At 42.2% G+C, this 22,966-nt stretch overlaps 1 protein-coding gene across 6 annotated transcripts in view; it reads left to right on the top strand.

Moving 5' to 3' along the window:
• The window catches only part of SGSM2 (small G protein signaling modulator 2), a 62,964-nt gene that overhangs the window by 22,930 nt on the left and 17,068 nt on the right, over positions 1-22,966 (top strand). For 3 of the 6 annotated variants that reach the window (XM_056348768.1, XM_056348779.1, XM_056348750.1), the window contains exons 3-12: positions 6,214-6,376; positions 10,332-10,493; positions 13,455-13,522; positions 14,009-14,154; positions 14,567-14,701; positions 15,340-15,464; positions 16,483-16,550; positions 18,147-18,310; positions 18,853-18,982; positions 20,443-20,577. In XM_056348768.1, coding sequence (XP_056204743.1) covers positions 6,214-6,376; positions 10,332-10,493; positions 13,455-13,522; positions 14,009-14,154; positions 14,567-14,701; positions 15,340-15,464; positions 16,483-16,550; positions 18,147-18,310; positions 18,853-18,982; positions 20,443-20,577 — 1,296 coding nt within the window. The remainder of the gene's footprint in view (positions 1-6,213; positions 6,377-10,331; positions 10,494-13,454; positions 13,523-14,008; positions 14,155-14,566; positions 14,702-15,339; positions 15,465-16,482; positions 16,551-18,146; positions 18,311-18,852; positions 18,983-20,442; positions 20,578-22,966) is intronic. The other 3 variants (XM_056348759.1, XM_056348796.1, XM_056348787.1) reach the window with 3 other exon arrangements.

Here is a 22,966-nt window from a genome sequence, read left to right as displayed (position 1 = left end):
CCACTACATGTGTATTACAGTCAGTTGGAGACCGGTGTTACGCCAGGTCCTTGTGATGAGAAATGTCACGATGGAGTAATTAAATATAGGGGCTTTAGGGACAGTCGCTGTGGAAATTGCCCTCCATGGCAGCTGCAATGTTTATTAATAATTAAAGCTGTGCCTGCTGTGCTTTTCACTGAATTTGTTTCATTAATATTTTATTGTTTTAAAGAAAAGAAAAAAAACGAGTGAAGGTGGGAAGAGAGCCTGTTTCCTAAGCAACAGCAATGCACTTCTTTGCAGTTATTTTTAAAGGCAGGTTGCTTCATTTAAGATTTGGAACCAATTACTGCTGCATTGCTTCAGGCATCTGGAAAGCTGCTTTTCTTTTTTCATTTTCCTTATTTCTAATTGGAAGACAGAGCAGAACAGTAGCTGGGTTAACAGTTGTTGTGATGGTTGCTAGACAGGATCTATGACTGTGATGTGAAGAACATCCCCGTGCTGTCATCACTCCTTGTTCTTCCCATGCTGCTCTACCTGGCCTTACAAAACCCCATGGGCAAATAAACAGCGCTCGCCCCCGCTGCTGCTTCTGTGTTAGGTGCACAGATGCTCCCTCTTCCTTTGAGTAGAAACAGCCTTGCTTGCAGAGATGTCATCAGCACTGGGCTTCCACTTGAGTAAGACCACAGGCATTGCCTTTGCCACCTGCAGATGTCCTTTGATTGCAGCGGATGTTTCCTGGTATAAGCTGATTGATTGCTGAGAGGAGTCAAGTAGGGATGTGCCCGTGTGTGTCGTGGTCCTCTGTTCAGGGAATGGTGCCATGCTTAGGCTTTTGTGCATAATATGGATGGAAAAGCAAGGGGGTGGTTGTCTTTTGAGGCAGTAGTTCTGGTTGGGAAGTACACCAGCGTGGGAAGCAAGCATCAGGCTTGCTGCTCGGTAGCCTTGTCTGATGTGGTCAAGCACATGTCCTAAGGGAGCAGGAGTCTGCAGAAGCTTAGGCCATTGGCACTGTTCCGTTGTTGCCATACAGTATCTCCGTCAGTCTGGGGTTTGCTCCTCCTGGGCTAGGACTCCTCTGGGTTCGGCCTGAGCAGGACCCTCTTTGCAAACGGCAGTAAGAAATGCTACGCCAGCTGTTCTGGTATAGGCCAGGACCATCTGCAACAAAGCCTTAATTGTGGAGGGGTTATTGGTGGTTGTTTCTTGGGGATATTTTGGAGAGAAGAAACACAGTGACTTACTGTCCATCTCGCAAGGGGGCAAGGTTGAATAATCTTTCTTCTGTTTCCAGATAAATCTACTTTCAGATAAAATGCTGATAAGTGCCTTGATCTTTAGTTCCTGATACAAGTCTTTGAAGTGTTCAAGAATGCTGTTCTCTTGCTGAAAAAAGTGGAATAAATTCATACATACTTTCTTCAGATTTTTCATCATCTATGTTTTGCTGTCTCTCAGTATGTGTGCTTGATGCAACAGGACCTTAGTCTAACACAGAGGGTAATAAACAGGTTTTTAAAATTTAGGATACTCTTTTTATCAATCTGAAAGCAGTTTGCCAGTGTTGTTTAAAGTGAAACTGGAACATAATAAGCAATTAAATGAGGGATCACAAAGAAAAGTGAATCACACTAATTTTTTTTTCAGAGAGATAGTGGGTGTAAAAGTGTTAGAATACCTTGTTGTACCTCTCTGTTAAGCTTTATAGCTTTATTTGGGTTACAGTGACATGGAAATAACATGGACAGGCCAGTATTTCTTTTTTCTAACACAGTAGCAACTTTGTCCATTTGCCCTGGAAACAGAAGAGGGTGAGGATTTGCATAGCATGAGCGTTCATGCTGAAGACATCAGCTGAATAGTGTGAAAGCTTGAATGTTCTTATTTACTAAAAAAAAAACCAAAAAAACAAAAAAACCCCAAAAACAACCTAGCAACAACAGAAAAAAACAAGTCCTTCATTATCAGTAAGAACATGAGATGTGCTATTTCATTTATACCAGCTGTAAGGCTTTTCACAGGGCTTGCCAGTCTCCCAAGATACATTTATTGGAGAATGGCTATGTGTAGGGTTTTCTGTATTTACTTGAATTGTCCCTGTTGTTTGAGTGCTGGAAGAAGCTGGTCACAGCACAGTGCATCATGATCCTGGCCGTTGGCATGCTTGCCAACGGCTTTTACATGACATGTTTCAGATTAGGCAGCTTGAAGAGGTACTGTTAAGATAGTACATGTTTCTTGTTTAATTTTAAGTTTAAATTGGAGTTTTGGTTGTGGTGGTTCTCATTTGTGCAATAAGGGAATATGTCAAATTTATTCTGAAGAATTTGCAGTCTGAATAAATTTAGGACTAGGAAGGAGGAGAAGAGAGAACATGGACTTCTCTATTTTACAGAGAATTAATTCAGGGTATACAATTAGAGGACTTGGCTTTGCTAACTCAGGTTAGTTGTATCTTGATAAAAACTGTTAAAAATTAACAATCCCAAATCCCCAGGCCATCAGTATTTAATTCCACTGGCTGTCTCATAGGGAAATTAGGTCTTTCCATGTAAATTTTATCTTCTGTCAGATTTTATCCAATGTTACTTAGCTTAAAAACATATCTGCTTCACAGTTGAAAGCAAAATAGTGGCATGGTTATCCCACAGCGCATTTCCAATTTATTTTTATAGTGCTGTTTTCTGCATTCTCAGAGCAAATGGTTGTGCTTTCTGAACACACATTAGGTTAATTTGTGTAGTGAGTGATAGCAGGAAGCCAATTAGAGTTTTCTTTTTCCAGTGTGGTAAGACACAAAATGTGAAGTTGTATTAATACCTCATAATGCTTCTTTTAACTTTTTTGTTCATTTAGCAGGTTGTTCTTCAGTCTTGCAAAACAAAGAAGTAGGGTAGCAGTGCTGGAGATGACAGTGACGTTTTTGTTAACACTCTTCACTCATCCTGTGATCCCCTGACTGCCATAGCTTCTAGGCTAGCTAAATGCAGGAGGTGTTTCTGTGTGCTGTTCAGTCTTGCCTGGGATTCAGGTTAGTTTTCAGGGACTGAGCACTGAGGATAGGTCTTTTTCAGACTCAAGCTTTCAGGTATTACGGAATTTGAAGGCCATTAAGTACAGTAAGGAGGGGCAGTCTTTGGCAAATGCTCAGCACCTGACAATATCGGGCTTAAAGCGCTACAAAATGCTGCCGAATCTTGGGAGAGATGCAGTGTGTATCAGAGCCAGATGGAGTACCATTTGTTACTCATAACGAAAATTTAATGTGGCAGTTCTAACTGCAATTTACCACAGGACTGCCTGCTGTCATTAAACACAGGAGAGCATCGCTGAGATGCTGAACTCACACCCTCTTGTAAGGGCTGGCTGCCTGCGTGGGTGTCATTGAGCACACACCTTGCAGATAAAGTTGGGGTTTTTTCCCTCCCTATGAATTAATCGGTCTGTTCTTCTTCATACCTTTTTATGGACAGTGTTGACTGGATGAGTCATTTGCAGTCTCAATTTAAAAGCTGATAGACAGGGAAGGATTGTTTTTTATTTTGTTTTTTATTTGTATTTATCTTGTTTCTTTTACCCGCAGCAATTTAAATGAGCTCTGGTTACATTTCTGGTACACAGTCTCGCAAGGCAGAAATGCAATGCGGTCTTTCACTGGTGACCATCAGAGCATGTTATAGTAAGGTTTGCAAAATGAACCTCACAGGCGGATCTGTTGTAGTTGTAGGTCTGGCTGCATCTCTATTCCCTCGCAGGCTGTAGGAGTATTTATTACATTTTCTTCTTGGTTCATAAGCCTTTTAATCTTTCTGTCCAAAGCTAGATGATAGGCTCTGTTGGAAGGTAAGCCTATCTTACCAGGTTTTATGACTTTTTGGTCTTGTAGTGCTCTCCAGTGCTTTGAGAGGGGTTAATCTTCCCTAGCATAATTGTTCAGTTTCCTATCTGTTTTCCACCAGCCTCTATGATTTTAGTCCAGCAAGTGTCCTAACAGCTGGTTCATCTTCAGTACCTGTGACTGCAGAGTAACTTCATACTGGTCGCAGGTGATGTTGTCTTTTCCTGAGGTCTGTGACTTTGTTCTCTAGCTCCTAACCAAGTGATGTCAGAGTTGCAGACAATGGCTGCTGCTTCTCCAGGTTGTACATCCTACTACACCAAGATGCGTGGTCACTAGCTACATGGGCATCTTACCCTGGAGATTTTGGTTACTGATGCAAAGACTTGAACAAGTCATTATTCTATAAGCTTGCCCCTGACACTTAGAGAATTTTCTAGGCTGGAACATGGGTGCGCACAACATAACTTGAATAAGGTGTGTTAAGTATTTCAAATCAGAGAGTCTGAGTGGTGGTGAAAGCTCATTATGGGCCTAGCAATTTGTAGTTCTGCTTGAGGTGACAAACCGGGTGTAACTGAAAACAGTGTGAATATGCAGAGAGCCTGAAGCAGCTGCAAGCTGTGGACCACTTGTCAGTGGAGAGTGAACTGCCATATCTGGTGCTGATGTTTAAGTTCACCGTTATTAATCCATTTGTTCCTAATGTGAAGGAAGAGAGGGAGGATTGAGTGGGCTGAAGTTAGAAGTCTCCTATCTCCCGTGGTTTCCCCAGAAAGAAATGTCTTTCCCATAATCTGGGTGAGTGGAGGGCATCGTCATGGTACCACTTCCCAGCAGAGTCTGTTTCCAGCCAGCCATCGTGCTGCAGTTTGATACATGTTCCCTTCTATCAACACAGTAAAACAACCAAGTGTCTCTTCTCAGCCAGCCAATGCAAAAGTTCAATGAGAACAAGTTGAGACTTGTTTCAGAGTTCAGGAATATTAAACCAAAACATTACACAAACACCCCCCCACCCCCCCCCCCAAAAAAAAACCAGCTCAGCTGTGACCTGGACTCTGATGCTTGTGGGTTTATATGTGCTCTGAAAAAAGTGTAGCTCTGGCTTTGACTCCTGTACATCTCTCCTCACCCAGCCTCCTCCTTTCTCTAAGTTTTGTTTTAGTCACCATGTAATGCGAGATCTGCAGGCAGCAGTACTCTAGGAGCAGTTTGTGGTTTTGTCTTGAATATGCCATTTTAAAGAGTGAAACACGTAATAAAAGTGGCTTCGACTTTCCTGATACATAGCCTTGTCTGTCCTGTAAGTTTCCATGTATATCGTAGTTTCATTGCGTCTGAGTTCCTTCCCAATCATGTTAACCAATGGGACAGTAGTGTTTGCATGTGTGTCATGCTTTTTTGTAGTCTTCCCTTTGCCAGAGGAGAATGAAATACATAAGGGAGTTGAGGGGGGGGGTTTGGTAGACTTTTTTTATTATTTTCATATCTATTTCCAGTAAGAGGTGGCATAATGAAAGTATCGCACTTCCATTTGGGACATGAAGAGTTAGTATTTTAATAATAAGAAATAAAAGCTTTATTTAGTCTACCCTACTTTTGCTAATCAAGATCCTGTGGTAATGAGGGCTCTATGGTCACTACACAGAATAAGTGATACACAGCAATCAGCTGCATGCCAGTAGTTGGTTAAATACAGCAATTTCTCACATTCTGCATTCAGAGATCAGTTCAGGTTTGAACCCTATCTCCATATAACTTACATGAGGTGCCTTCTTGCCAGTATCATTCTTTGCAGGCCACTGCTACAATTCCTACAACATGATTTTAAAAATGAGTAACAAGTAACAGGGAAGTATGATCTCCAGTTAGTTCTTTTCATTGCAAACACCAGGCCACGTGGAGAAGTACAAGTGGGAGAAATGGATACAGCAACTCAGAAAGATAAATAGGAGCCTCTGCTCGAAACAGATCATTGGTGAAAGCAGATTTCTAGCTCGTTATATCTTGAGTTGGGGGACCTGCTTGTGCCATGAGTAGTTGAGAAGAAGCTTTGCCTTTGGCCTAAATTTCAGTAGAACTGGGAATTTTTTCACAGTGACATGCGTAAAATGGGGGAAAATACTGGGAGGTGTTTCAGTCCTTTCGTTCATTTATGTGCTGACTTTATCTGTAACTTACAAAGTGTTTTTTGTTGCAGATGACATACGTGCTTGCATCATCTGATCTTGAGATCTAGTCTGCCTTTCTGTCTGTCTCTTCTCCCCTCCCCAGTCTGTTCTCTTAACTCCAAACCTGATCAGTGGGTGTTAGCAGATGGCATTCACGAAAGACTTGAAGGACAGCAGTACCCAAACTTTATCTCCTTCCCCTTCTTGCAGGTGTTGTGGAAGCCTGTCTCCTGCACATGCTGAAGCGCAGGGCTGCTGGCTTCCTACGGACTGACAAGGTGGCTGCCCTGTTCACCAAAGTTGGCAAGACGTATGCAGTAGCTGGAGACATATGCAAGGAAGTGCAGGAGCTGCAGCAGCAGGTAGAAAGCAGGTGAGGCTGAGGTCATTTTATCAGCAGAATTCATATGATGTGTGTGCAGCATGGAGAGGATACAGAGACTGCTTGGTAAATGCAAAGGGGTCTATCTTGGCCATGTTTGTTAAAGCTTTGTCTCTTTAGTGTCCACAACCGTAAGGCATATGTTTTTGTTAGATCAAGCTGATGGCTAGCAAAGGAACAGAGGTTGGGAATTAGGTCTTTGCTGTTCCATTTGGCTTCTCAGTGTAGTGGATCAGCACGTCCAGCCCACACAAAACAACAGAAGTGAATAATAACTGGTGATTTTAGAGAGTGCTCATAGTCAGGGTACAGTGGACCAGTTTGGACTGTTGGTGGGAAGGGATGTGGGTGGCAAGAGGAACTGAAGAACAGATTTACTGGAAAATCTGTTCTGGTGTGCTTGTTGCCAAACCAGTAACAGAAGATTTGTGGGTATTATGGTAGAAATAGTTAAGTCAGTGGAGGCAAAGAATGATAGGAGGAAGGACGAACTAAAGAAGAGGTGGTCAGCAGTGAGAGACTGATTATAGGAAAGAAATTAAGTACACACTGAACTTGAACACAACTGAATTTGTGCTGGAGTCAAGCATCTGAGTCTGCTGAAAGTCTAAACTTCTTGCTAGTGGTGAGTGGTACAATTAAAATTTTCCATGTGGTTCTGCTGACTGAATCACAGTGTGTGAGCCTGTGGGATGAGTGTCTCGTCTTGTAAACTCAGGACAGGAGTATTTTTTCTCGTTCATAGCAGTAGTGCAGTGGTGCTGCTGAACCTTAAGAGCTCTTTGTCCATTGTAGGAGCTTTTAGCCTCTTGATCAACTTGCTTTGTGAATTGTGTTGCTTTGAAGTCTTAATATTGTTTAAATTATCACTTATACTTAGATTCCTGTGTAATTTTCTGGCATTTATCATTATTAGACTTCTAATTATCAGACTTAATATGTAGCTTCTTGTTATGTAGTTTTTAAACAGGTATGTACCTATTTTTCGTATAATTTTTAATTGTGTGCCTACTGATATAGACTGAGATTTTATTAATTTTAGTGTTTTAAATGTTGGGAAGAAGGATGTTTTCTACTGAAAATTCACCAGCCTTTCTCCTCAGTTAAGAGCCCACATGAGCCCTGCTCTAACCACCAGAGACCTTTGGCTGTGTCTTCTAACAGGAAGGAGCAAATGAACTTAAATTCTGTGGTTTCTCTTGGAGAAATTTTGTGTGTTTTTCAGCTATTTAACAACCACAAGTTTTAAGTCCTGTAGAAAATACGCACAGCAGAGAGATTCTATTAGGAAATACTGCAGGGGGTGGACTTGCTTCGTTGAACATATGAGATGAGACAGAATGTTGTAGCAGTGTAATTGCTCCTGAGGCTTAAGAAGGACCTTGTTTAGGATGAAATTAAGCACATTTGAATTCCTCTGATGTCAGTGGTGTCGTCTATTTCTTGACCTGTGACTGTGACTGCATGTGTCTTGCCTTGTAGAGGTGTTGTCATGGCCTAATGGAGGACTAGGCACTGTGTAAATGCAGAGAGGAATTACAGATCTCACTCAAAACAGCACCGAACTAACATACTTTACTCTGTCATCAAACACTTTCCTGAAAGGGGACCTGAGTGCTGTCAAAGAACAGGATAATTTGAGAACGTGGATTTTCTGTTGCAGATTGTTGAAGACGTAAGGGTTTCTCTCCTCTTTAGGACAAAAATGAACCCTTTTTTTCTGCTATTTTAAGGGGAAAATTTTCTGGGAAAGGGATTAAGAGGATTATTCTTCCCCTGTCAGCCCTATACAGCGTATGGAGACCCAAGGCAAACCTGCAGTACTGTGCAGAAGTAGGAAGCTCTCCCAGTGCTCAGCTTTAGAGTTCACCTTTCTCCTGCAACTGCATCGTATTACCCGATGCAGGAATGTGGACCCATCACAGGATGTCATCCCATGCTGTGGCAGAGGCACAGCTTCACTACCAGCTAGGCTATGGACATGTGGCTTAGTTGCAGTATGTATTTTAGGGAGAGCGGATTTGGGGCAGTGCCCCACCAGTGCTGTCACAGGAGACTCTGTGTGGCTGGTACCACCTTGCAGCAACAAGTCACAATGCACAATTCTGTATGTTAGGTGTTCAACATGGAGCAGTGTCGTCGTCTTGCATAACTTGTTCTGCAGGCAAAGCTAGCAGGGAGGGAGGAAGGCAACACAAATTCAAGTTTCAGCTACTTTGCTAGGCAGCAGGAAAGAAATGGAGAGAACAAACCTGTTTTCCTTTTTGTGGATCACCTTTTAGAAACTGAAAGTCCTAGGCAGCATGTCCAGCTTCAAAATCAGTCTCTGGTTCCAAACCTGTACAGGCCATTAATTATCTCAACGGTGACAAGTGATAATTTGTGAGTGCCACTGGAGAAATGGAGGGAGCACTGTTATCAGAATGAAAATGTATTTTGGACACAAGTACTCAGTGGATGCTCACTGTGGCGGGACACCCAGCATGGGTAAAGGGCACGTGTGTTGTGCTGAGAAGGCACAAAACTGCTCCTTGGCACAATGCAAATTGCAGCTCCAACCACGTGAAGCTATGCAGTGGCATGGCAGGAAGCATGGTGTACTGGGATCTACACAGAAAAATACCATCCTGTTCATGCAGCAAAACACCTTCCCACAGTGTGCCTGGCACACAGCGTGCCACTATTCCTCATTGGACTGGGGTCAAGTAGATTTTCTGGGCAGCAGATAACTCCACAGAGAGGAATGACAACTTCCCACATGGTTCAGAGACCACCGTGCTGAGCAGCCCCCACATTCTTGTTTACAGCTGCACTCGGGAAGTGATTCTGCTTTGTATAACCAGCTCGCCATCCTGCCACTAAAAGGCAGCATTAAGCTCCTCATTTCTGAGGTGGACCTGTTGCTGTGCTGGCTTATGCTGTAGGAACAAGCAGGGGGTCTTGGCTGTAAGCAAGCTCCCAGCTGGCTTTGGATGCTCATTTGCTATAGTCCTAGTTTCTCAGTTCGATGTCACTTATCTCTTGGTTGTCTTGTTGGCATTCTGTAGGTGGTAGCAGATAGGATCTCACTGCCAAGGCGCTAGCACAGACTGTGCTGTAGCTATATATGGTGTTTTACAGAGAGAACGAAAAGATGGGCCTGTGTGCAAGGATTGCCTGATGATGGCATGGCAAAGCTCTGCCTGTGTTCTCTCAAATCCTACTCCATGCTTCTGGTCTCGGTGGGAATACCTGGTGCTGAAACAGCTGTGTGCCTCCCTGGGCTCATGGCTAGCTTCAGCGTGAAGGCACCAGACAAAGCTGGGAAACGAGTCTTTTTACTATCCTTCCTGTGGCTCTCCCAACTAACTGTGAAGCTTTGTTTGTTAAGAAGCAAACCTCTGTTCCTCAGGTGCTACTTACATTCTGCTGCATTTTGCATTTTGTTGTTTTTTCGTTCTTTTGGCATATATGGTCTGCAACAGATTTACAGCCTATTCGTTTCAGCCTAGTATGTGGGAGTTTGGGAGGAGTTCAAATGTTGGGTTTTTTGTAAAGCTCCAGAAGCAGAAAAGGTTTTTTTGGCAGGTGACTGCCTAGCCCAAGATACCCAATACAGGCCTGCTGGGGGCTTTTTTTAGAGCTTGTTTAGCATGTCTCTGTGAATTAGATAATCTTTACAGACTTCTCCTATTCATAACTCGGAACTGAGGCATTTAAATCATTAGAGCCTTGATTTTCAGAAAACTCCTGATGATGGACTGACTAAAACTCCACACCCCAGTGGTAGTGAGTACTAACTCATTGTAGTTGTAAGGTAGTAACGTAGACAGCTAGTGTACAGATACACATTTGTCAGATACGTGCTGTGGATTCCAACACCTCTCCACGCAGTCTTTCACTGGAGGCCTTCCTTTGAGAAAAAGAGTCTGAATTCTGACTACTTTTACTTCATCTTCTTTTTCAGGAAAAATCAGCCAAATGGGCAGGAACCCCTCAAGAGGCAGGGATCAACCACAGGCAAAACCCCTGTCCTGACACCTCAGGCCATCAAACACATATGGGTTCGGACAGCGTTGATTGAGAAAGTGCTCGACAAGATTGTGCAGTATATTGTCGATAACTGCAGGTAAGGAAGGAATCAGAAGCACAGGGATGTTTGACTGATGTGTTCAGCTATCTGTAACAAGGAATTTCATCAAAAGTCTTCCTCAGACTTCTGTGGTGCGGAGTTCTGGTAAGAGGAAAAGCAGTTGCACAGGCATTTAGAAAAAAAATGTACTTTTGTTTTGAAACATTGTCAGTGTTTCAGACCTACAAAAAAAATGCTAACAGCCATACAGCTTTCCAGAAATCAGCTAAAAAACTAACTTGAAGTATATTAGGTGCCTACATTCTAATGGGACCTAGATCTTAACAGAATAGAAATGTCTTCTAATAGGCCAGGAGTGCTTAATTCACTTACATTGCTTGAAAATAATCCTTTCAAGCTTCAGCATGTCACGGAGGAAAATGCCCTTTGTAGGTGAAAGAAGGGGAAATGAGTTTAGAACAGGAGGAGTTAATGACATAGATCCTTAGGGCTGTGAAAACAGGTTCTTTGAATCATATTTCCTTTTTAGAAAAGCCAAACTTTGTGTAAAGTGAATCTTTCCTTGCAAAAGTGGAGAAGACCCTCCATGCTTTATGGATGTAATCCACAGGGACTCTTTAAGAGGAAAAGACAAGTCCTCTATTCTGTCATTGCTTCCTACTGTCCAGCATTAGCTTTGTTTCCTAAGAGGTGGTTCTTAACTCTTACTCTTCCTACCCGCCCATAACTGATAAAGAAGAATTATGGGGCACACTGGGGCCAATTACCCATAAGAAGAGAAAGGTAGGAACCCTAAAGCTTGATGTGGTCCCAGAAAGGTATGTCTGTACCCACTGCCACTGCAGTTTGTTCACAGTGGTGCTCTCATAATTATGCACTGGGGGGACACAGTCTTGGCTTCCAGAGCCTATGCGTTGGAACAAGGAAGAGAGCTAGCACAGAGGAACTTATTTTCACAGTATTTTCCAAGTTTGCATTACTGTTTTCTTTGTCAACAGCTTTATTTTCATGATCTATCTTGCCACTAAAAAGAAAGAGAATGGAAGAAAGGTCTTTGTGCTGTTCAAACATAACTGTTGCTCTGGGATATCTAAGTGCCAGTTTGTTTTAAGAGCTGCTTGCAGGAGAAAGCAAGGGGATGGAAGGTGGTGGGGGGTTTGGCTGTGTCCCAGAGACACAGTTAATGAAAGCATTTTAGTCCAGTGTATCAGTATGTCTGCTGATACGTGGATACAAGGGCTTCTTAATTTTTGTCCCCACATAATTCACCTGGAGACATGTCAGGAGAGTTCCATATCAGTTGTTCCGTTAACTGTGTATTGTAGATGTTCACCATACTGCCTTCTCCATCCATTCAAATGAGTTAGGATCAGGCCCTTATTGCCGGTGTGTGGTTTTGAGAACCTGACTTAGTGAATAAAATTGACCTGTTCAGAAGGCTTGTTCTCATGCATTTTAGTGACATTACTGCTCAAATGCTCCGTGTTGAAGTCCTTCAGTTCTTCTGTTCTTGAGGAAGGGAAGGTGCTTTAGAGTTTGAGCCCCACCTAGTGGAAGAGACAGCAGAGGATAGTGACAGTTCAAGAAATTTGAGTGTTTTGATTTTTTGGCTATGTGATTTTTATAAGTCAGCTTTGCCTGCTGTGATGGGAAGACTTTGGGGTCATTGAGAGAGCTGCTATTTGTAGTAGTTCATTGTTCTTTACAGTGTTTCAAGATTATTCCTCACAGATGGAAGAGATGTTTAAGAATGTGTGGATCTCTTGGTCTCCGTGGAAAACTGACAAAATTGCTCAGAGTGTTATTGTTTGTCTCCATATTGCATTAGTGCCCAAAGCCCCAAATCAAATATACTGGGTAAACACATTTAGCAAAAGGCAAGCTCCTGCCTCTCAAGAACTCAGTTCAAAAATAGATGAGGCAGAATGAGCATCTGAGAGGAAGTGACTTGCCTGAGATTACACAGCTGATCAAGGGCAGAATATGGATCCAAAGTAGGGGTGGTGGTCATCTTGCTAAATATAGAAGTCTGGAGTGTAGTTTTATTGAACTGGCTGTTCTAGGCTCCTTTTATGCTTCATGGAGATCTGGTCAATGTTATTGATACAGTTTAAGAAATGATCTAATTCTATAGCAAATGTCCAAATTAGACTAAATTAATTTCTCCGGAGCTTTCTTATGATATGTTTTAATGATCTTTAAAAGTAGTTTAGGACATACCACGTTGTAAAAGCCTTCTTTACCTGCAAACCCAACACAATGTTTCTTCTTTATGAGATGAGTAGATGAGCCAGTCAAGCTGCATTAGAATTTTTGGTGGAGATGCACACATCAGTGATTTCTAGGTAATCCTAGCAACTGCTTTTCCTCTGCCTGTCAGATTCAGGAAATACATGTGGTTTGGATCCCTTTGGTCCTGTCTGTTTACATGACAGTTTTCTTATTGGCCCATTGTGTGAAAGGGTGTATTTAATAATCATGGCAAAATTCTTTTGCTGGAATTTTTGTGTTAGAATATAACTAAACCAAAGCTTTGAAAATGTGTTCTGCTTCAGCACATGCACAGCACTACGGATGTACAGCCTAGATCCCATTTTCAGCCTTGGTAAAACTTGGAACCCTAAAGTCTTTAATCTTCCCTTTTATATAAGTAATTTAATTGTCTGAATTTGCTTTTGAAATGAGTGTTTGGCCTCAGTTTCTATTAAGTAAGAAGTCTGACTGGGAATGTGACTTCAGTAGTCACACTTCCCCCGCATACACAGTCGACTCCCACTGGACTACTGGGTGGCCACAACAAATGCTGAAGGAATTGTCAGGTTAATAGCAGCCTGGCTAGCTTCTCTTCCCTTATCTCTTCTGCTTCCTTTGGCATACTTTCTGGTAAACAGTAATGTGATATTTTTAAAGTCAATAGACTCATGCTACTAGGAGGCATAAAAGCTTTTAAAAATAACAACCGGTGTTTTTAACTGGGCTCTGGCCTTTTATTCCTAGTAAATATTACGAAAAAGAAGCTTTACTGGCAGATCCCGTTTGTGGCCCAATACTGGCTTCTCTTCTAGGTGAGTTCTTGCAAAGTTGTTTCTTCTTATGCTGAAGAAAATAAATTGTTTCTTAAAACATTTTGTATTATGATAGTGTTGCAAAAGGTGATCTTTATCTCTACCATGTAGTTTAACTATTCATAACAGAGCAGCGTAGAAGATGTTGTTTTGTTGCTTATGAGACCAGTAGAGACTGCTCATCTGTTTTTATTGTTAATTATTAGCTGGATCAGAGAACAGAATGGGAATAGCTTTTTACTAGATGCTTGCTAGCAGATGGTAACTACTAATGCTGCTATGACAGGAACGTGTCCTACAGAAATGTTGTTATACAGCCTTAGATAATAGGACCTGATATGTTATTGTATATTTATTGTCTATATTATGCGTTGATGCTGTAGGATCATTAAGTGATCATTGATATTCAGTACTTGGCCAGCAGGGTAAGACTAAATATGTTTTTGAAGTGACTCAGAAGTTTTCTCTCTTGGGCTGTTTTCTTAGTTGGACCCTGTGCTCTGGAGTACACCAAGCTAAAAACAGCAGATCACTATTGGACAGACCCTTCAGCAGATGAGCTTGTTCAACGACACCGGATTCATGGAGTACATGGCCGTCAAGACTCTCCTTCAAAGCGCCCAGCCCTGGGAGTAGGTATTTACTGTGTAGCTATTTCTGAGTTAAGGCATGGATCAATAATAAAAAGAACCCCAGGAGGGAGAGATCTTGAATCTAGAACAACCTTTCTTTTCTCTTCTGTAATGAAGCCTTTATCACAGAAAGATGGACCCAAATGTCCTCTTTATCTGTATGTAAAAAAGTTTGAGATTCAGGACTAAATTCTGTGGCTTTTGACACTTGTGATCTGACCAGCTAGTTCACAAGTTGCCTTCGTCAGGGGTGAGTAAGAGTGCAGGTCATTTCTCTGCAAGGTATTCTGGCTGCAGAAGTTCTACTCCACAGAGATTGGTCTAAATGGAACTGTTTCTGTTTTATTGGCCTGCCAGTACAGTCATTCCTGTCCTGCCTGATCTACCTTCATTGTGTTTGTGTGTGTGCTAGATCCGGAAACGACATTCAAGCGGAAGCACGTCAGAAGATCGCTTTGCTGCCTCAGCAAGAGAGTACGTGGAGTCTTTGCACCAGAATTCCCGAACACACCTTTTGTATGGGAAAAACAATGTCTTAGTCCAGCCGGTGAGTAACTTGAGTTTTGGGCCAATACATGCTGCTGATGCCTGGCTGTGCCTTGAGAAGTCAGTAGTATAGGTAAGAATATAACTTGGGCTTGTCAAGTACTCGCTTGTTGTCTTGTTCTCAGGACAGTGCTGCCTTCCCACTTGGCACAATGTCATAAATGTAACAAGACTGATTTAACTGAAGGGCTTCTGAATAGTACGTAAGTTGAGGTGTCAGACAGCCTGAGTTCTGTTCCTGTTTTGCCACAGACTAAGCAACTTTCCAAAGGTCCTGCAATGTGCTTGGATATAAGGCCTTTTCAAAAGGAAAACAAAAGCCTGCTTTTCCAGGTGTTCAGGAGAAAGCTGAGGTAGATTAAGACATGACAAATGCTTTCACTGCCTGACCAATGTGAACTGTGAAGTGGGCCTATAGGTAGGAACAAATGTACTGGACTGTATTTCATAAACCCAGTGACTGTACTGTGCTTTTCCCCCTCTTTCTGATAGCAGTACTTTTGGTCTTAAGGTTTCCCTCAGCAGTTCCTAGATAATACCCTGCTCTCGAACTTGTGCGGCATAGGAAGACTGGAGCATGACAATTACAGTTGTGCATTTGAGTCACCTAGACTGTCTGTTTGTTGCTTTTGTGAACAGAAAGATGACTTGGAGGCAATTCCTGGGTATCTGTCCCTTCATCAGTCAGCAGATAGTTTGACATTAAAATGGACTCCAAATCAGCTGATGAATGGAACCCTTGGAGACTCAGAGCTGGAGAAAAGGTAGTCATCGCATCCAGGAAAAGATCAGAAGCATTCACAGTGTTTATTTCTTGTATACTTGGCACAATGTCATAAATGTAACAAGACTGATTTAACTGAAGGGCTTCTGAATAGTACATAAGTTGAGGTGTCAGACAGCCTGAGTTCTGTTCCTGTTTTGCCACAGACTAAGCAACTTTCCAAAGGTCCTGCAATTGCTTGGATATAAGGCCTTTTTGAAAGGAAAACAAAAGCCTGCTTTTCCAGGTGTTCAGGAGAAAAGGCTCAACGCTGCCTTTCATCATTAAAATTCTAGTGCCTCCCTTCCAAGGGTCACAAATCACTTAGCAAACATGGCTGATTTCCGCCTCAAAAAGAGAGACCTGCAACATCAATTGTCTTTCGTTAGATCAGTTATTAATCTAATTTGGCATTCTGCTTCAGTAGAAAGACAGGTAAAGTCTTGAACCAGGCAGGTACGTCTCAAACGCTTAATCCACACCATTGTTTTCCTGAATTTTCATGTGTGTTCTATAACAGAACATTAATGAAACCCTCTACCCTTACTGTTATTGCTAAACTCTGTGGAGGTTGTTCTCAGAAGGGTTTGGAGCCAATTTCAGTGTTTCATCTGCAAGCTTGAGCCCCAACGGATTTACATGCTGCTGCCCATAAATCACATGTGCAAGACAGAACTGAACCCAGCTGTCCTGAAACCCAGCTACAAGACCGTTACAGAGTCTGTGCCCCAGGCATTTTAATCTTAGCTAGAGCATTGTTGTAATCTGGTATGGAGCAGTGGGGAGGAAGGGGAGGTGAAGAGGGAAAGGGAAGTTGTGGAAAGGCTGGTGCCAGATATATCCACTGTGGACAGCTAGCTCCTTTGCCTTTTACTTGACTATGAATTCACACTAATTGACCAGATTTAACAAGCAGTTATTAACTTAGCAGAGTCTCTTTATTGGGTACCTGGAACTGCAAGCACTTCTGAATATGGAAATAAAAATAATGTTTCCTGCACTTTTTCCTTCCCTACTAGTGTTTACTGGGACTACGCATTAATAGTACCACTCAGCCAGATTGTCTGCATTCACTGCCATCAGCAACGTAAGCATAAACCTTCTTCTCACGGGGGCATTCCCAAAGCCCCTTTCTGCCAGGTGAATGTTAATGCTGCCAGTGCTGCTGCCGTTTTATGTGGTGCCTGTTAGGGTTTATTGCAAAAGGAGGCACGCTGTATTTCTTCTTCTGGGTTTATTGCAAAAGGAGGCACGCTGTATTTCTTCTTCTGATTTTGTCACTAAAAGGCCTGGTAAGAACTCTGCCTAACACCGCTCCAGTTTTCAGTTGCTTTCTATGTTCTTTGTTTTTTCTGTGTGCTGTTTTTTCTGAGCATCTGTGCAGAACAGCACTTACAGGGAACTGTCAGCAGCAGGTATGAAACATAGAAGCTTTGGCTTTATAAGCATGGGCCTCCACCATTACAAAAAAGGAGAGGGAGGGAAAAAAAAGCAGGTCTGCCAGCCATGTCTATGGTGAGATCATCAACCTGTAGAAAGGGAGTGCATGTACTCAGAGCCACCCTCTGTCACCCTCTTGCCATCCAGTTCTCAGTAGCCCATTCTGCTCAATGTAGGGTGAGGAACTGGGAACAAAATGTCTTTCCCACTGCTTTCCTTAGCACAAGCCTTAAGTCAAAGTCACAGAGCAAAGACAAAGAACATTTAGAAATTTTATTTGGAGTCTCATTTGAGTTACAGTTGGACTAAAGGATCTTTTGAACTAAGAACGTGTTTTAGAAGACAGTTTATATACATTGCTTTAAAATACATAAGCAGGAGAGCCACTTGAATGATTGCTTTTCCTCCCTTAGTGTCATTAATGCTTCTGAGTAGTTATGGACATACGGGGATGAGTCTAGAATCTTAGAATCTTAGCTGGTAGAGGCTGACAATTTCAATGCTAATTCAGGTCCGTTAGCCTCCCCAGGACACTTTGTGCCTGTCCAGTATTTCACTGACTGGTCGGATGCATCACCAGTCTGCTTTGAGGCAGTTCCTTAGGAAAAGGGGAATTAAATGACAGATGTGAAACGCGACAGCGTTTGTTCTTCACTGAGAAAGCTGTTTCAGTATCAGGAGCCTTTACCCACGTGGCTCCAGATGCCTTATTCATTCAGTTTTGGAAAAGGAAATTAAAAACCTAATTCACTTCTATTCTTCTGAAAGTTGTAAAAGATGCTGATGATTATGCTTAAGAGAGTATCCAGAGCCCAGGATGATTTTCCTTATTTGTGGTAAATTTCTAGGGACAGTGAAGGTAGATGAGAAAAATTCCTAATAGGGAATGTGACTTGCTAATCTGCACAAGAATAAAGCTGACAGCCTCTGGCTATATCCATTAGGTTGTTTCCATTCAAAATTTTGTGTGCTTTGTCAAGTTATGTCATACACCAGAGACTTAGTTTACTTCTTTATTATATTAGTGTTCAGAATCACTTTAAATGTTTCTGCATGAGGCCTGTCATAGTTTGCTTGTATTCTTTAGGACTAAAGGACTGAAATCATCCATCCTTAGATTGTACTGTGACTTACAGAGGTTTATTTATCTACTTGGGCATGATCACAAATAAAATTTACTTAGAAGAGCAAAAAACAGAGGTTCTGATGTAACAGTGTGGACTCCCCTTGTCCTTCTTTGCAGCAGAAAGCAGATGGACATTAGTCTTGGTGAGTCAGGATGGAACTCAGAAACCTCCACTGCACTTCCCCCAAGGAGGTCACCTCCTTGCATTTCTTTCCTGCCTGGAAAATGGCCTTCTGCCTCGTGGCCAGCTGGAACCACCACTTTGGTCGCAACAGGGCAAGGTACTGCCTTTTCTGAGAGCTACTTGTAGTAGGTAGGGCTGGTCTTAATGTCTTTGTTCAACCAGCATCCAGCTCCACAGATTTTGGGCATTGATTTCCAGTTGCTTTATACTAAAGTGGGAGGCAAAATAACTCTGTTTAGTCCAATTTGATTCTTATACAGATAGTCTATAAAAACTGTGCATACCTTTATTACCTGATTGAGCAATGAACTGGAATCTGCTATTGTATCAAAATATGAAACCAAATGTTAGGGACTGAGACTCAAATGGACTGGGATGTACTTGCTGTCAGAGGCTTGGATTATTGAAGAAGCTGGTGCCCAACTCCCATGGATTACAAGAAAAAGCTATGTTTTAAGTACACAGAAAATTTAAGTACCCCTAAACCACCATATGATTCTCTTGTTTTCTCCCTCACCTCCTCCTAACATTGAAAGTTTTTAGTTTTAAGATGCAAGATGTCAAATGTCTGAAGTACTTAGTTTGTTGTGCTCTGTTAGTCATTTACAGTTGAATGTATGAAATCATTATTTTCTCTAGGGTAAGGTATTTCCAAAGCTTCGAAAACGAAACAGCAACAAATCAGTGGACCTAGAGGAAATGCCCGCTGAAGACACTTCTATAGACTATGTGTTCAGAATTATCTATCCAGGACACAAGCATGATAACAGTAAGTGCCTTTGTTCTGCTTTGTTTAAAAAAAAAAAAAAAAAAAAAAACTAAACAAAACAAAAACCCAAGAAAACCGTGAAGTAACATCCTGGGAAGTAACTGAAGGTAACAGACAAGCCAGGTTTGGTGTTTTTTTGTTTGGTTCTTTTTTTTTTTTTTTTTTTGGGGGGGGGGGGGTATACCTATCGCAAAATTTTGCTGTATGATAACTGATCAACAGGTACAGCTTACTGTAGGTTTCCTTAATGCAGTGAAACTTGTTATCTTAGCAGCAATGGAGTTGAGGTGGGGAATCTTGTTTATATTTACTCTGTGTTTTGCAGAGTAAGTTTTCAAAATACTCCCCTGGGCTTGCAAACTGAGACTAAAAGCAAGAAGATTGGTTGACTAGCCAAGAGCAGTTTTGCTCCCAAAGTGAGGATATTTTTATTAGCCACAATGCTTGCTCATAATGTTGCTATTAGAAAAAGAAAAGAAAATCATAACTTTTAAAGTACCCCAAGAACTCCCTTGGCTAAGTTTTCCTGGCTTGGAACAAGAACTTAACGATGGATAAATAAAGGCCCTTCCAAGGAAACTAAATTAATTCCCGAGCACCAAACCACCTCATGTCATCAGTGAATACAAATTCCTTACATGCAAGAAGGCATTTGAGCTAGTTCTCAAACAGCATGTTCGGTTTTATTCCCCTTGGCAAAGAAGCAAGAATTTCCCAGGAAGATCAGACCCTAAAGTTTGCAGGGGATTTGGATTTACTGCTCATATTGGGACTTACTGCAGCTGAAAAAGCAGAAATCTCAACTGAACCCTCCTTACCCCAGGGGACTGAACCACAGTGGTGGCCATGCTTTATTAGGGCTTCTGGATTTGCACTGGTAAGTTCATGCACACACCAGCAAAAGCATGTTCTGCCTTTGCCTGAATCAAGCGGACTGCAGATTCTGTGGGCTCATTCAGCACAGACCTGCCTGTTGAGCGCCAGGCAGAGCGAGCTGGCTCCTGCCTCAGCCTTCCTTAGGAGGAGGCCTGTGTCTTGCATGTAAGCAGAATGCTTGCTGTCCAGATGCATCTGGCACAGCTCTCAAGAGTGGAAAAGAGGCCACAACATTAATAAGGGCATGGTGAAGGAGAGAATCTAGTTGGAGCCCAGAATTCCCATGGAGTTTTGCTAAAAAGCATACTCACCTACTGCAGGCTGGCACTGGGACCTTTCTCTGTTGCCATGATGTGACACGTGTGCTCTGAGAACACAGCCTTTGCACAATCAAGAGCTGGCCTGTGGTTGGTGGAGCATGCTTTTTTTCTGTACAAAACTCATTTTTCATACCTGTTTACAGGAGCTTTTGCCTTCGAGAAGAGGGCAGGATTCAAGTCCTTTGTCTTTGCTGAACTTTGAGCTTTCCCGCAGAATCAAGTTCTCTCTTCTTACGCTCCTCTTTCACTATTTTCTTTGAGCAGTAACTATTAACTACCACCACTTAGCTGCCAGCCGCTCTACCTCTGTTGACGATGATGAGGAGGAGGAAGATAAGCTACACGCAATGCTATCAATGATCTGCTCTCGGAACCTCACAGCTCCTAATAGGATGAAAGGTTTTTATCCTCCTCCCTCTGTGTCCCAGAGCTCTATTGCAGCTCGTTCCACTGATGCATACAACAGTGTTGGCATTATTACAGGGAAAAACATTTCATTCACACCGTGAATCTGGAGATTATGTTGACTGTGCAGAGGGGCTGTACACATATGCTCACAACCTATGGGAAGTGGAAGCAACAGCATCTTCCCTCTCCTTTAGGCTTGTGTGCTGCTGAACAGACAAACCTACTCTCCTTCCAGAGGCTTCCTGCCCCACCTTCATACAACCTGTCATCACAAGAGGAGGGAGTGTAACAGGTCTTTGTGTTCTCTCTCTGTGAGTTGGTCGTGCACAGTGTTAACAGACTGGGAAGGCAGCCTTGTGTAGGAAGGATCAGAGTTGAACCATTACAGCAAGAGCAGTGGTGTGCTGGGCAAAGTCAGAAACAGAGTGTGCCTGTGTAGACAGAATAGGGTAGAAGTGTAGCAAGTTACTGTTTAGCCCAGGGATGGTTCAAGCATACATGCTCCCACACTTCAGATACTTCAGATACAGGGTAGCAGAAGTGTGCAGAGAAGATTGTACGGATGCAATACCTTTCTGTGGTCAGGTGCTTTCATTCCACTTCTTGCAGGCTAGGTGGGTTTCAGATGAGCAGCTGCCAGACTCTCCACCTTCCAAAAATTTGTCACCCAATTCTTTTCCTAAAGCAATTCAGAACAGATGTGTTAAGTTGGGGTCTTCAAAGAAGTGTATTAGCAAGCATTCAGGATCTAGTAGCGTAGTTCTGCAGACTGAGAAGTTTTCCTTCCCCAAAGGAGGAAGCTGAATGGTGTACAAAATAATCCATTCCCCACGCAAAACCCTCCCTGCACAGCTTGGATTTTAAGGATTGCACTTGCTCAGAAGACGGGCAGATGTTGTCAGGGCATCTCCACTGGTTCATGTGAAATCTCTCTCTGCTCTAGGCTTACCAGTTACTGCACAGCTTTGATACTGCCATACTTTTGGTCTTGATACCGCTTGAGTGCATGTGCCAAATCTGGCATGCTCCTGTTAAAATCAAAACAGCCTCCGCCTCTTCCTAATAACTGGTGTGTATCAGCAAGATCAGAATCTTCTCTGTTATCAGGCTGTAAAATAGCTGTCAAAAGTTTGACATCTGCAGAGGAAGCAGGAAAGAGAAGCAACTGCTTGCAAGTTTGGGTGTCTGTATTTTTCATTCATGACGTTACCACGAACATACTTTTTCTGGTATTTCTGTTTCCTAATTAAAACACAACATATCTTGATTCCAGATAAGTTACTCATACCTTTAAAGAGCAGAGCAATGATTTTGGTTCCAAATGGGTGTTAGTCCTGGTCTGGTGGGACTGACTGTAGGAGACAGTAATTGCCCTGTGTCTCTCTTGGCGCTTGAGTTCTGTTTGGATAGATTATGAACATGTGTTCAAGGAGATCCTCCTCATTACTTGTAGGCTGCCCACACCCTTATAGCAAGGTAGTAGCCACTAGAAACTGATAAAGCCCAGTCCAAGTTAATAGAATTCTTGGAAGGTATGCATGGAAAGAAACTCCAGAAATACAGCATTCCCCTGGAGAAAATACACTGTTTCAGGAAGTTTCTGTGTGTTTTAACTGATTATGTCTGGATATGGGTGATAATAGAAAGCAAGAAGGTCTAACATTGCCACATACTCACGGTAAGAGGCTAATGCTGTGATCTAAAGCATTAGAAACCCGATTTAGTCTTTAGTCAGATGATGGAAATTTTAAGTTATTCCACTAGAATGGCTGTCAGGTATCTGCACTTGATTATTTAATCTTGAAGATAATGGTAGAGTTAGGAATTGGTCTGCTGTTTGAGCAGCAATTCTTGCTGAACTAGATTGGATTGGCTGTTGTCTCTCCAGCAGCATCCCTTTTACATAATGACAACACTGTTGTAGCAGGTTTGCTAGACATTTGCTTTTACGTTTTGCAACATGCTCGACTTTTGCATGTAGCTTAAGTTACAGATAACACCACCACAATTAAATAAAAGATGCTGTTCACTCTAATTCTTCACTAATTCATGTACCTTTCATCTAAATCTTTAGGTCCTGTGGGGTTCTTTCCTTGTTTCTCTAAAAAATAAAATAAATTAAAACTGAAAAACCCACTTTTCTTGTCTGTAGAGGGGAGGCAAACAGTAACAATCTAGAAATGTTTGTCCAGTGGTTTTCATTTGAACCCAATAAGAAGCTGCAATAAATACTGGGTCATTCAGCTCCTTCCTGAAGAATTAAGGTGAAGAGCATTTTTGCATCACACTTTGTTTTGTGAAATGAAATACACATGACTGCTTCCGCATGAGCCTGTGCTTTTTCTGTTAACAAATGTTTTTATTCCACTCCTTCCTCACC

This window comes from Falco biarmicus, chromosome 1 (genome assembly GCF_023638135.1).
Source record: "Falco biarmicus isolate bFalBia1 chromosome 1, bFalBia1.pri, whole genome shotgun sequence".
NCBI lineage: Eukaryota > Metazoa > Chordata > Aves > Falconiformes > Falconidae > Falco > Falco biarmicus.
This window is presented reverse-complemented; position numbering and strand designations above follow the sequence as displayed.